We start from the raw sequence: 14,911 nt of genomic DNA, 5'->3' as shown, positions 1-14,911 counted from the left end.
CCTCAGTCTCTGCTCTGCTACCCTCCAGACACTTTGACAGGAAATTTTCATGTTAATTACTAGTACTTTAAACTATTTTTTTCGAATTAGTTCTCACTTCTATCCTTCCTCTGGTATCCTGCAAAGGAATATGCTTTGAGAGCAGCTCAACTGATGGGCATTTCAAACACATTCTGAGGTGAGCAGTGTCTACTTGAAGCATAATTAGTCTTTAGAAGTGCATATGATAAAAGAATCCTGTTTTAAAGTGATAATTGTGACACAGTTGAGAGGGAAAAAGACAAATTTAAACCTATCATGCAGACAGTTGGAAATTAGTTGAGAAGAGTCAGGTGCCCTCTTTACTGAAAGGAAAGGTAGAAAGCTACCTGAACATGTGACAAGTAAAATTCAGATGTATTTATTTGTTTTGTTAGAATCAATTTTTAAAATATAAGGGAAGCTTCTGCTGTCACCTAGGTTTAAGTCCTCTGGATGTCACAGGCCCATCAGACCATTTTGCTGGTCTGAAGCACATTTGAAGTGCTGAGCATCACAGCTGTAATGCTCAGTAACATATTTACAAGATTTTGAATTTCTTTTTCCTTCCTTGCTTCCATCTGTTTCTCTTCTGCTGCTCTTCACATCTCCTATGTGCCTGCATCTCAGATTGTGATGTCTCTGTAAATTCCTGTGCAGTGAAGTGTTCTTCACTGAAACAGGAAACAATTCAGTTACATTTCTTTTGGCCTGATGTGTGCTAATCTGGAGTTTGCAGAAGACTATATTAACTATGTTTCTGTACAGACTCCTTGAAAATTGTAAAGCAGCAATACTGACCCCTGTCTTTCTCTGTCTCATTCTCATCCAAGTATGCCAGGTCCGACCAGCCTGCAGCCAAGTGTACAGTTTCTTTCACTCTGCTGACCCCTCTGCCTGCAGACTTGAACCATTATTGGAGAAAAGATTCCATCTTCTTCCTCCATTCAGTGTCCCACGGTACCAGAGATACCCACTAGGGGATGGAAGATCTCACCAGTTAGGTACAGTGCCTGTTTTTGTAGGTCTCATTGCCTGTTGTTAAGTGTTCTCTCCTTACACAGCTCAAGAAAATTTGAAATAGCAATGTGCTAACATGCTGAAAACAAGTCATCTGGGACTGAGTAGCACAGACATACTTAGCAAGTGTGGAACTGAAGAAGATTACTAAGAAAAAAATTATTCTTATGCACGAGGTTTGCGATACTAGTTGTTTTAAAGAGGAGCTGGAAGGCGGTATCACTGTTCTAGTTGAAGTGTCACTTGAAAAATTTCATGTCTTTTACTATCCTTTTAAACAATTTATTTTTACAATCAGTTGACCTTTGCCTAGATCTTCACATGTTGTTTCTTTTGGTCACTTGTGGTTGGTTTGTTGTAGATATCTACTAGGACAAATCAGACCACTGAGCAGTCTTGATTGCTTTTCTCCTAGGTGGGCTACTAAACAACATTTTGTTGGTAATAAAGATTTGAATCCAGGAAAAAAAAAGCAGAAATAGATTGTTTTCTGGGGAAGAAAGAGGAAGGTGTGGATGAGCAAGGTGCTAGTAGAAGGAATTGTGCTTTTTTGACTTTATAGAAAATAAGGTAAAATCATATAGGCATGAAGTATCTTTGACTTGTGACATTATGCAGAAAAGGACTTCGGCAGTCTGTATCTGTACATGCTTGCATATTAGATTAATTCTTTTTGCTCTGTAGCAGACATGAATTCAAGCTTCAGCAGGATATTGGGAAAGGTTTCTCAGGATTCAGAGTTTAAGGTTGGAGGCTAATACAATAAAATGGCAATGTTTCTATTTGTTGGAGCTAGAAGAATTGTATTTGGGAGCCAGTTCTGTGCAGTAGGGTACACACAACTCCTTTCCTTTACCTGCTCAAATATGGTGTGCATTGGATGCAAATCAGTTTGAAAAGTGACAGTTGATACTGAGTTGCTGAAGGCTTGTTTCTAGATATTGGCTTCACTGAAATATGTAAAGATCTGGCTGTTCCTCATGAATTGATTTAGGGAATAGCTACGGTGAGAAACAGTCCAGACTTGGGAATGCATGCTTTCTCCTCATTGAATTTTCTTGCAATGGAAATACATACCTTGCTTTGCTTTCTGACTTGGACTTACTGTAAAACCTGACTAATCAGTTACGATGAGACCTAGTTACGCCAAACCTTAATTATTATGCACTGCCCAAATCAGCCTTTTCTGATAACGTTTCACATCATTAAATGATCCCATTCTTTGTTCCATTTCTCATGATTGGTTAAAATAAGAGTGACTCTTCTGTCTACCTGACGTTCCTGATTGGTTCCTCTCTGAAAAAATAGTTCTGATCTGGAAGGTGCCTGACAAAAAATGTACTACTGGAAGACAATTTCACCATAAGATTCATAAGAACAGTTCTGCAATAATGCAGGCTGGAGAACGTGAAAATTGGGTAGGGGTGTGTAGAGGGATATTTCTGTAGCTGTCTTTCTGTTCTTGTCAATCAAATTAAGCTTTTGAAGCCAGATTGCTCTGTGCATAGGGTTTATCTTGAAGGTTTTATTCTGTCAAATTCACTTTTTCCCTTGAGATTCAGGAAACATCTAAGACTTAAATGGTGGTATACAAAGAGCAGGACACACGTTTATCTAAACAATTGCTGTCTATGTCCAGTAGTCCTCAATAATTGCCACTAATCAGTGTGTAATAATTGTGGTATTATTTTGTGTGTGAGGGATTGATCTATTAAGTGCTTACTGAGGATGAAAGCTTACTCTTACTGGGTTTGGTTTTGACTTTTACAGAGACTGGACTAGCCCAAAGAATTATTCCTCTTTCTGTCAATGACTTGGTCAGTTGCAACGCTATCTCCTGTTGCTACGATTCCTAATGCGGACATGATGCCAATATTAGGCAATTGGTGAAATAGCTTAGTAATATAAAATTATTTGAGGCATAATTTAAGTTCATTTTTTTGAGTGTGATATACAGACACTCCACCGTAAAAGTAGGAGACTGAAAGCAGATTGAAAGCACTGCCAGGCATGTAGAGCAAGTGGGGAAGACATTTCCCTTCCTCCTCTTTTGTCTGTGGTGATTGCTGACAGAAGACATTGCAGGAGGTAATGGTTCAGACAAAAGTGTGATCTATTAACTGGTGTGGTTCTTCACTGTAAGGGCAAGGTACAAGTTCAGGTTGTGTTACAGCCCAGAGAAAGCCACACTGTCTTGACCTTTCATTAAACAGCAGCTTTCTTAGCTGCTACCTAACTGACATTTTGTAACTGAGGTGCTTTTGTGGCTGTTATAAGTTAACTTTAGCTTTGTAACAGGTCTCTCATTTACCACTCCTGCTTTTGATACTTACTAACATGTGTGATTTAATTCCTTTCCTTTGCTTTCCTGCTTATGACAAGACACATTATATCTACTAGGGGGCTAAAAGCATGATTGTTTTATATTAATTCAAAACACCTGGTTTCAACATAGCCTACTTTTTAGACATTTGGCGTAGCAGGAGGTAGATAATCATTATCTTTATTGTTCGAGCTTCAACCTCACATTTAACTTTGCAACACAGTTTAAATAATTGCAAAATTCTTCTCTTGAGATGCTTTCTTTTTAAGGAATATGCAGGAGTGCCAGTCCAGACTATGGCTGATCCAACTGGTCTGCTTCATTATGGATAGACAGAAGTAAACATCTGAAAGCTCAGTACTTCTCCAGCTGTATATGCATGAAATAAAGTATTGTTAATTTTGTCTGGAGATAGTTGCTGTGACTTTGAGGAAGCTTGCTTTGTCTCTTTGTATTGGCTGTGACTATCATAATTATCCAAGATGAGACTCTGTAAAAAGATCTCTCTTTAATTTATTTCTTATCAAGCATGATGGTAAATTTAGATTAGTGGGACAAATAATAACTTCTGGTCACTCTCAGAGCCATGAGAAAGGTTGCTTCTTTCAGTACAAAAAGCATAATAATACTGCCTTGTCTTGCGAGATAAGTAATAGCAAAGTAGCATTGTGTTTTCTTTTCAGTTGACTGTGTTGGGATCTATATAGTTTGCCTGAGACAAAATTATCCTTCCATTCTTTTCACCTCCATCCTGTAGCCACATTTAGCTACACTACGTGTCAACAAGATTTCTTTGAAAGAACAGTACACTGCAGTTTTTTGATGAAAAACATGTTCCCATGGAAACTGCAGTTGAACATATTCTGTCCAAACTACATACCCACCACAAAGTGTTAGAACTGAATGTTGTTCTCATTCAGTTGCGGGGCAGATCTCAATATTGTTTCTTGCAGTTGAGATATTCATGCTTATGTCAAAACAAGCCAGAATCTTTCTGACCATGTCTCCTTTTTGGAAGGGAGGGGATTTTAGGGAGCTATACTGCTATTCCTTTTCATTTAATGATAAATTGTTTTACCAGCTCTGATAAGCTATAGACATGCTTCCAGTGGTTTGGTTTTCTTTTTTGAATGGTGTCCTTGAAAGCAGAAACATGTTATTGTGTTCTCCTTTGTGCACCATTGAGGTATGCATTGCATTGAGAGTTGGTAAGACTTGAAAAGTTGCAGAGAAACTTATTTCAGACCTCCAGCACATAAAGAATCATAAAGTTCCCCAACCCAAGACCGCATGAATGATGAGCACAGCATGACTGCAATTATTTGTCTGAATGGAACTGAAATATGCTCAAAAATAGAGCAAGACATCAAGGGCCATCTCCTTTCTTTTGTGTTATGTGCATTGAACCAGGTCTCCTTTTTTTTTTTGTTCACTATTTTTACATCTCCAACAGGTTTATTCTCTGAGGAGTAACACTGAGGAGTCAGCTGCTTTTGATATGTACTTTGCTGTGTAACCTATATCTAAGTTGAGGTTCTGCCTTTCCTGGCTATGAGGAATGTGGCTGCTTCAAGCAAAGATACCAGTAATTTTTATTTAAGTGCATGTCTGTTCTTACATGTTTCAGAAGACCTCGCAGAGAAGGCTGTGTTTCATTTCACTGAGTAGAGGTATTACTCTGGCTTTGTCAGAATGGCATGAATAAATGAGAATTCTATTCCATTCTGTTCCACTTGGGAAATGCAAACCAGTAGATAGCCTTGCTGAAGATTCTCTTTCTAAAGTAATTTTGCTCACGTCAGAAAGAGGACCAGAGAAGTATCCCAGAGAAGCTCCCAGGGCTGTGTAGTTCTTCTCCAAAAATGACTTTAAAATGAGTAGGGTTGAGTGTGAAGTAAAATAGCCTCCCAGCATTACTACACAGTTTGGAAGAGCCTGACCAAAAGCACCAGGGTACCATTGCACATTCATGGCAGTAGGGTATGCTTTCTCCATACAGTCATGCTGTGTCATGCTATTCTCACTCTGAAGGAGGAAGTTTCATCCATGGGCATTAAATGTGATATTATTCAGGAAAACACTCATTAGCCCTGTATTTAAAAATAAATTAATAAATAAACAAATAAGATATACACACAAACACTAGTTTCAAAACCATTGTGTGCATCCTTTTTTTTTTTTTTAATGTTATTTTCATTTTTGTAACCTGCAGGTGATGCTCTCCACAATCACAGTGGTCTGTTCCTTGAGAATAGCTCTTTGAACATACCTTTCTCTCAGGAGAGTCCTGGATCTCCAAATACATCTGATCAACTGCAAGGGAAAACAAGAAAGTTGAGCTTGGGCAGCACAAACAGTGAAAACTCTGGGTCAACTGAAAGCTTGCCATCAGCATGCCTCACCAACAGTGAGTGAAGCCTGACGCCATGTGCTATTGGACATGGCAACAGCCTTTCCCTTCACATTGTTTCTGTGAAAAAGCTGATTATGAAAAGAAAAGGTATCTGCTTGGAAATTGGGGAGAATGAGAATAGCCCAGGTTTCTGCAATTTTGCATAACACAAGTTATCTTCCTGTTCTGTTTGTAATTAGATAAAGTAATAGAAAAGAAGTCACAGTTTTACATTAAGGTGCCACTCATAAATAGCCACAAGAGTTTCACAGTAACGGGTTTATGATCATGTTCCAGGCATGAAGCAGTATAGATAGATAAGGTTTGTGGTTTGTTACTCATAATTAAAAGTGCTATAAATCATTATATTGTCCTGTTATGGACTATAGTCATGCATGTGTGTGTATATATATGTATCTATCTCAGTATTGCTTCACTGTTTGGGAAGCATTTGCAGTTCTTACCCTATAACATGATCGTAAAAGTACTAGTCTTTCACTGCACATTTTCCGTGGACCAGAAAGCTGTGGGAATCATGCTGAGGTGATTTCTACTTCCCAAAACTTGAACCCAGAAGAGCTCTTTAGATAGCAGGCAGTTAAGTGATGATGCAGTCAGTAAAAACAGTACTTGCATGAATGATAGATACCTTTAACAGACTCAAAATGTCAAGATTAAGAAAGCAGAGGACTTAATTCCATTATCTAGCTTAAAAATGAAGACAGCAAGAAATTTATTGATATTTTGTTTCATTTTTTGTAGTTACTGCAAAGTGGTGGGGAACAAAACGAATAGATTATGCCTTGTATTGTCCAGATGTGCTGACAGCTTTTCCAACGGTAGCCCTGCCGCATCTCTTTCATGCCAGCTACTGGGAATCAACAGACGTCGTGGCCTTCATTTTAAGACAGGTAATTAATTTTTTTTCTTCTCTCTGCAACAGATAACCTTGGGATTGTTAATTGCATCTTCCAAGGGTCAGTCTTCATATTTGTGCAATTAATGTGAACATATGGCTTTACCTCTCTCTACTTCCATGGTGCTTTTGGCTCTGCAGTGTCATTCAACTGGGGCAGCATTGTAATTTCTCTTTCTTTGCCAAGTACCGGGACTCCCCAGGCCATACACTATTTATTAAAATATTAATATAATTTCAGGTGATGCGGTATGAAAATGTAAATTTCAAGGAAAATTACAACCTGGATCCAGAAACACTAAGTCCATCCAATCCACGAGAAAAATGGCTACGCAAGAGGACACATGTCAAATTGAGGGTAAGTTTAAGTCTGAATATATATGGCAGCTATGGAACATGGGTTTGGCAGAAATTTAAATGGAGTTCAATCTCCCCGAGTAAGAGTTTACGTAACTGAATATGAATAAAGAGCTGAAAATGGCTAACTTAATCCAGAGACAGGCAGATTAATGGTTAGGGAATAGGAGCAATTTCTTCTTGGTTTATCACTACATGTTGAGAGAAAGTATATTTCTTTCTTTAAATAACAGACAGGCCCTAAGTTTCCATTATGCAAAGAAGTTTCTTTATGCTAGACAAATCCATAAGCCAAGCAAAAATATTTCCTCCATTCTTCAGGTGCTAAGTCAGTTATTAATGTCAGTTAAAATGCATGTGCCCTGCATGTAATGATGTGGATCTATGGCACCACTTGAAATGAAGGATAATTGGGTTTCCCCTAAAAGTTCTCTCTTGTTTGGTCGTCTGGAGCACTCTCTCTAGAAAGTCTATTCAGGAGCCCACCATTAGTGGAAATCAGGCTCCAGCTGAAGTGGGAATGCAGTGCACTTGACATACCTCAGACATACTGTCCAGGACTGTGTTTCTGTGTCACTGTTTGTAACATAGTAGAGAAAGTAGCCTCGTGACAAAAACAAACAGTACCCTTCCCATCTTTTGCTCTTATTTCAGAATGTGACTGCTAATCACCGAGCTAATGATGTCATTGCAGCAGAAGATGGTCCTCAGGTACTAGTTGGGCGCTTTATGTATGGACCTCTGGACATGGTGGCTTTAACAGGTGAAAAGGTGAAGTCTGAGTAATCAATTTTCTTAGTTTTACAGAGACAGTTGTGGAATGTAGCACACATGTATAGTGTCAGAGAAAGCCTTACAGTGAGGGGAAATGTGTCACTAACCCCCTAGTACTTCAGCAAAAATAGGCTGTAAAGTGGGCTTTCCTGATAGGTCACCTTTTTCTGAGCTCTCATCTCTCTTACCTGATTATGGCTATCTCCTTTGGTTGGTGGTGAGCGTGCTGTGCAGTGGTTTCTGAACCTACCATCCAACTGTATCACCTACTGGAGACAATTAACTTTCCGAGGAAGAAGGAAAAAGAATTTTATAGTAGTTGACAAAGCACTAAAAGAAAATCATGTATCATCCTGCCCAGGTAAAACAACCAGATAAAAGAATAGGCATTCTAGAGGTTAGGTGGCTGCCTACACATGGGTGTGTAAAGATTAGTTCTAGAAATCAGTAGTAATGTGACACAATTGAAACTCTCATTCCTAAAGCTGCCTGCAGAAGCCACGCTTACAGCTAATAAAGCCAAGCATCAAGTGAACACATTTTTTCATATTCACTGAGGTTGTAAGATTTTCTGCGCAAATTAAGAGAGCAATGCAGCTGAGCTGAGGGAAAAACTGAAGCATGGAGGCTTCACTTGGCCTGTTTCTGGTCCAGCAAAGTATTTAATATCCTTTATGTTAATTTTTATGAAATATTTCAGTTGAAGAAAACCATATTGATGAAATCTTCTGATAATTTGAAGTGTTTTGGTTGTAGGCAAAATTATGATTTGAGAAAGATTTTGTCTCAATAACCAGATGAAATTTTCCATTTTGTAGGTTTAGTGTGCAAAAAGGTAATAATAGCCATGCAAGATAGAATTGTCTTTTTCCTAGTTTAGGTTCCTGCCAAATTTCTGACCTCTATAACTATGTTTGACATGTGCAGTGCTAAGATCAGGGCTTTAAATTATTAAGACTGTGAATTATGCAGGCAATAAACTCTTGTATGTTAGGAAGCATTTGCTTATTGCAAGGACTCTCTTTGAAGTTCTTACTGAGTCATGAAGTTCCTTCAAAATTCCTTGTAAGCTTTTACAACTAGTCATGGTCGGAGATACTAATATTATCTGGTCTTGGCAGGCCTGGTAATTAGGGGGTGTTTTGTTGACTATCACACTAGATTACTGTTTCATTGGTTTTACAGGTGGATATCTTCATAATGACTGAGCCATCTTCGGGTAGGTGGGTGTATTTTGACACAGAGATATCCAACAGCAGTGGACGAATATCCTACAATATACCTGAACAGAAGAGACTGAGAGTTGGTGTGTATCCCATCAAAATGGTGGTCAGGTAATAGCTCCAAGCTGGAACTAAAGCTGTGATGGGTTGTTGTGATCAGGAAGGAACTTCAAAACTGAGTAAAAACTTCGTTTGAATCCCTACTTGGGAGATTAAATCAATGAGGTGAATTTAGCTTCAATAGAATGTGTTGTTATCCACCAGTTAACAAAGTCCAAAGTCAGCTTACAATCCTATGTAGTGCTATTTGAGGAGGAGAAAATGTTTTACCTCACTTTAATAAAGAAGGCAATCAATTCAAGAAAATGGAGTTACTGATACGCAAATAAACTCGTATTCAGAAGTGAAGCTTTAGAGTGCAGGAGTACGTTTCAAAGAGGAACAAAATAAATTGTCCTGTCTTTGTTCATTAGGCTGTGAGCACATATTGTAAGAATCTTCATCACCAGACATAAACGCGGTCTTTAGATTACAGGTTTTAGGGAACATGAGGTGGTAGGATGGGAAGAGCTTTGGATTTCCTTGTCATTTATCCATTTTTTAACATCCAATTCTCTTGGGGAAAATACATCACAAGGAAATGTGTTTCACATGTCTTTCCATGAAAAGAGTGATGTATGACTGCATCGTTTTGGGGTGGGCTTCTTTTTTCTTTTTTTTTTTTTTTGACTTTTCTCGACTGGCATTCCCATCATAATTTGCAAGGATTGAGGGTGGCTAATGCTCGTATTACCAACTGTTAAGCTTATGGAGAAAGTTTGAGTAGTAGTTTGAGTACTTCAGACTGGTTTGCATTTTTTTTTTTCTAATTCTTTTAGTTATTTGTTTGCATGTGATTTCTTATTAAGGTCAGCTTCCAAATTTGTCTTTGGAAAACTATTTCCTAAAAGTGTAAGTTTCAATTGCCCCATGTAAGACTGAAATCAGAAGCCGTATTTGACAGTGATTTTTAAAGCTGTAGGTCCAGACAGATCTAATTTCAAGTCTTAACTAGAACGTGCAGGAAATACATTCTGACATTTTGCTTTTTAAATTAATTTATTGCTTTGACTCTCCAGAGGAGACCAGAGCAGTGCTGCAAGTTACCTGACTGTACTGCCCCGAGGAATGGAATGTGTTGTGTTCAGCATTGATGGTTCCTTTGCAGCAAGTGTTTCAATTATGGGAAGTGACCCCAAAGTCCGAGCAGGGGCCGTTGATGTTGTCAGGTAAATGAGCTTTGAACACTTCAAATCTCTGACTTTCTGCTTGAACACAGTAGGAGGGAAAAGGGTTGTTATACTAAACAGACAGCAATTTTCTAAGGACCAAGAGTCTTTGCAGATACATTTCTGTATTTTCTTGGACATCAGGTCTGCCTGAATTTCAGAGTAATATTAGAATGCTGTGGATTACATTGAAATTTGTAGTTTAAGTTGCCTAAAGATAAAAAGTTGCTTCTTGGGAATATGCTCTTGAAGTGTGTGCAGTGAATTAATAATGATTCCCATGTGTATTTTGTGTTTCACTAATTTCAAATAAGGACATATTTGTACTTCAAAAATATCAGGTGCCAGGAATGCAAGAATGTTTTTTGGAGGAAAAATTAAAAGGCCTTTTAATCCATTCTTGCAGGTCTGTTATTTTTGCACTGGATGGGTAGAGGCAGTTCTCATTTTGGAACTTACATGGGAATGTAGAAATGTCAGTTTGCAAGGGTTTCCATTCCTTACAGCTGAAATGGCAGGAAATCTCATTAAAGATTTCAAAAGTAACAATACCTGATGTGTTGCAAGGTTTATTCTTAAGTATATTTTTAAATGTCTCTCATACTTTAGATAATATTTTGTATAAGAATGTCTCTTGCTTTCCTCCATCTCCCCCAAGGTGTAGGCATTATTATTTAGTTTCTTGATTAGAGCAGAGACTTAGGCATGCTCCTTTCCACTTGTTGAAGGATAACATCTGACTCCTAACTGATCTGAGAAAAGATGCTGACCTGACCTGTGAGTGTTGCTTCTCTTTCTGTACTTACATAATTTAACTGCTTCTTCTGACAGGCATTGGCAGGACCTGGGATATCTGATTATCTATATCACCGGCCGTCCAGATATGCAAAAACAGCGTGTGGTTTCATGGTTGTCCCAACACAATTTCCCACAAGGGATGATCTTCTTCTCAGATGGACTTGTCCATGACCCACTGCGACAAAAGACCATTTTTCTCCGGAATCTCGTGCAAGAGGTACTAGAAACCTATTTATAGCCTTGAAACCTCTTTTCAGAGAACATTATTCAGTAGAGATCTCCCTTCTTTCTGAACAGTAAATCTTTCTGGCCATCACAAAGTCTTTTTGCCATTCCTCATTTCTTTTCTCACTTTTTAAAGAGCAAGGAAAGCTGATAAAACATCCAAAGGGACTTCCAATCATGACAAATAAGTAAATGAACTGCTTGTTCTTTCCTGTGCGCATAGCTGTAGTTCTTGCTCATATGCAGGCAGACCGACTTAGCTTTCTGTGGTTTACAGATTGAAATTGTTAACAACGAATTCATATGCTGCTTCATTGCAAATCAAGCACCAGCCTTGTAGTTGCATGGTGTTCAACAGTGTGTTCACTTTGGAAGTAATGTTTGTTTCAGTGCCACATCAAAATCTGTGCCGCATACGGTTCCATGAAGGATATTTCTGTGTACAGTGTCTTGGCTCTGTCACCATCCCAGATCTACATAGTTGGACGATCCACAAAGAAATACCAGGCACAGTGCCAAGTAAGTAACTCTTGCTATTCAGTCAGGAAGTCCTAGGGAAAACAAGGAAATGCATGCAAATGAATGCATGTGCAAACTCACACACACACAAAGCAGCGGCAGTATTTCAAAGAAAGGCTGTTTGGGTTACAAATGAGGCATTTTCTGGAAGAGTGAATAGTAAAGAGTATCAAGTGGTTGCAAGTTGTATCTACAAGTGCATGCATTGCATATTTCTGAATGACAAAATGGAACAGGTCACTTGAAAAAAAAGTGAGGGGAGAGGAGTATTAACACTCTGTAGGTGTCTAACTGGAATGCCAGTGATCAAAACTTAATTCCTCATAGAGCTCATAGGTCAAGGCAGCAATAATTTGTCACTCCCTTTCTTTCCTTCCTATTTCAGTTCCTCAGTGAAGGTTATGCAGCCCACTTGGCCTCGCTGGAGTTCAGTCTCCATTCACGACCCAAAAAGAATAACTCTCGGATGATCTTGAGAAAAGGCAGCTTTGGCCTCCACTCGCAACCTGAGTTTTTGCGCAAGAGAAACCACCTCCGCAGGACTATGTCTGTACAGCAACCTGACCCGCCTTCTTCCAACCCCAAGCCAGAGCGTGCTCAGAGCCAGCCTGAATCAGACAAAGATCATGACAGGCATTTGCCTTCCATTGCTTGGGTTCGAGGTGGAGTTCACAAATTTGAATCTATTCCCTAGGAGGATTGGGAATGTAGATCTTGGGTGCACCCCATTAAACTTGTAGGCATGCCTCAAAGATAGTATTTAGGCAGCTCCAAACTAAGAGAAGTAGATGGGAATTTGTACCTTGGAGTCTTCCCTGTTCTGAAATCTGCCTTCTTACACCAAGTGGGGCACTCCCAATCTCTTCCTCTTGTCATGTTTATTGGGAAACTATAAAACAATCTAAAATTATCACAAGTTTATCATCATAGCAACAGGAAATATCTTTGGTTGTTTTTTAACACACGTAATATGTGCAATAAGAGGAGAAGATACTGATTTTACTCAGAAGGATTGTGGTATCAGCTAACTAGCTGCACCCAAAACAGCATAAAGGGTAGGTCCTGTAGGTTACAGAGAAGATTTACACTTTAAACATTAAGTAGTCATGTCTGTTTCCACTTCACTTTTCAATAAAAGTGATAAAGGGAAGCAGCTATAGGAGCTACAATAACAAGTGGTTAGGATTTGTATAACAAGATGCTTTCTGGGTGCCTTAAACCCAAGGTTTCCTTTCAGCCTACAGTGTTGATCAGCAGACTCCAACATGGGCACTCATGTTTGTGTGAGGTGCTGGACAAATAAATGAGAGAACTTCACTTGTGAATCGAACATAAAAACTTCATGTTAAAAATAAATGTGTCTGCCACAGTTTGAACACGGTTAGTGTTGTTGTAAACAAAGTAGTGTGCAACTGTACAAAGATCACATTGTTTGTGGAACTTGGTGACTGTGCAAAAATGTGTGGACTACTCCAAAGAAGATGGCTCTGATGATCTCAGTCTGAGAGTCAGATCCTAAGAGGGCAAGTTAAAGGGAACCGTTTTACTAAGGGATCTGCAAACTTCAGAGCAATCACTTTTTAAATTATTCTAACTAGAATCTTTACACTGGAGGGGAAAAAAAAGTTAATTAAGTAAATTGATAAATTGTTTACCTTCTCATGCTTTACAGCAGCTGCTGTATTAAGACAATCTGTGGCATTCAGAATTATAGCATTTGAGCTTCAAAGAGTGGACATGCGAAAATACAGGTGCCAAATAGACGTTTTTCTACTGATTTAAATTTCTCTCTGATCTTTCAATGGACTTACTAGAAGTAAAATGTGTGACATTTTCCCTAAGTAGTAATATTTCTAAAGCATTATAGTTACTTTTACATAGTAGCAGTTTGCAGATTCTTCATGCAGATACTTCCATTGAAATTAATCAAGAGAACTTTAATGACTGAACTGATGCATGTTTTAAAACCTGCAATGAAGTTAAAAGTGCACATAAAAAACCTTTTTTTTAGAGTTAAAAACGTACTATTGACACTGAGAAAGCTTGAAGTCAACAGGACATTCCTTTTTCAGGTTTGTTGTTTGTTTTTTATTTCAGGGAATTGGGGTGGAGAGGGTGTTGTGCCTCTCCATCCCCCTTTCAGGTTTTGCTAGACCAGAAACAATCTCTCGACAAGTTGGTTAATGATTTTGAAAGTTAACATGTAAAACAAGAAATGCAATGGAAAACTATTTAGACAGTGCAGAAGTAAAGTAAGTCTATACTCCCTGTTAACCTTGAAGTTTCGGTGTGCTTTTGGAAGGGTATAGGAGTGTAGCTTTTGCCTAAGAGGCAGCAAAATAGCTTAAAAGTGGAGATCTTTGATTTATATTTTCAGACGTTACTTGGCAAGATGGTCAGTTACCTATTTCAAACTTCCTGAAATATCTCTGTCACATCAGTAGTTGGTTTGGGTTTTTTTAATAATGCTTACTTGAAGGGAAGGGGTAATCTCTGCTGAAGATTAAGGAAAGATATAAAAAGTTTGGTAGCAAACACTTATTGGGAGCAGGTAAATACATTACAAGGGGCGGGGGTTTTATGCTCTGTTGCCAAGTCAGCCAGCTACAAAAGCTAAATGAAAGTCATTCGCAAACTGCATTGAAGCAGTCTTTACATTTACAAATGCTTTCCCAGTAGTATCATAGTTCTTGTATACGTGAAATTGGAGGAGTTATTCCATGTTCTGTCTCAGCCCACTGCATGTATTAATTCTAATCACATAGTGCATTTCTTCTCCTCTGCTCTGCACTAGGAGGAGGTTGCACAGGTGCCCCAGCCTCCATCTCCTTCCAGTGAGTTTACTGTTAGCATGCTCCTGCTTGTTAGTTTTAAATAGGTATGGGAATCCAAGGCTTGTGAGAGAACTTACTAGGAAAATTTTAAGTTTGCTGAGGGGTCTAAAATATTGACTGATCAAAAAGTTCTTTTTAAGCATTGGGTGTTGTGTAGCATGTCTCCTGACAGTAATTGCTATTCCTGTTCAAAGCTACTGTTGCTTTAGCCATCTACCTCTATCACCCAAGAGACTTGAAAACC

The 14,911-nt window shown here is 38.6% G+C and overlaps 1 protein-coding gene across 6 annotated transcripts in view; it reads left to right on the top strand.

Moving 5' to 3' along the window:
• Window positions 1–13,209, top strand: part of PITPNM3 (PITPNM family member 3) — a 51,682-nt gene extending 38,473 nt beyond the window's left edge. For all 6 annotated transcript variants that reach the window (XM_048324442.1, XM_048324443.1, XM_048324444.1 and 3 more), the window contains 10 exons: window positions 852–1,022; window positions 5,574–5,768; window positions 6,516–6,664; window positions 6,911–7,027; window positions 7,681–7,797; window positions 8,986–9,134; window positions 10,142–10,291; window positions 11,123–11,306; window positions 11,705–11,833; window positions 12,219–13,209. In XM_048324442.1, the coding sequence (XP_048180399.1) occupies window positions 852–1,022; window positions 5,574–5,768; window positions 6,516–6,664; window positions 6,911–7,027; window positions 7,681–7,797; window positions 8,986–9,134; window positions 10,142–10,291; window positions 11,123–11,306; window positions 11,705–11,833; window positions 12,219–12,527 (1,670 nt within the window). In that variant the 3' untranslated portion in view covers window positions 12,528–13,209. The remainder of the gene's footprint in view (window positions 1–851; window positions 1,023–5,573; window positions 5,769–6,515; window positions 6,665–6,910; window positions 7,028–7,680; window positions 7,798–8,985; window positions 9,135–10,141; window positions 10,292–11,122; window positions 11,307–11,704; window positions 11,834–12,218) is intronic.
• The last annotated feature ends 1,702 nt before the right edge of the window (window positions 13,210–14,911 follow it).

The sequence above is a fragment of the Corvus hawaiiensis genome, chromosome 20 (assembly GCF_020740725.1).
Source record: "Corvus hawaiiensis isolate bCorHaw1 chromosome 20, bCorHaw1.pri.cur, whole genome shotgun sequence".
Taxonomy (NCBI): Eukaryota; Metazoa; Chordata; class Aves; order Passeriformes; family Corvidae; genus Corvus; species Corvus hawaiiensis.
This window is presented reverse-complemented; position numbering and strand designations above follow the sequence as displayed.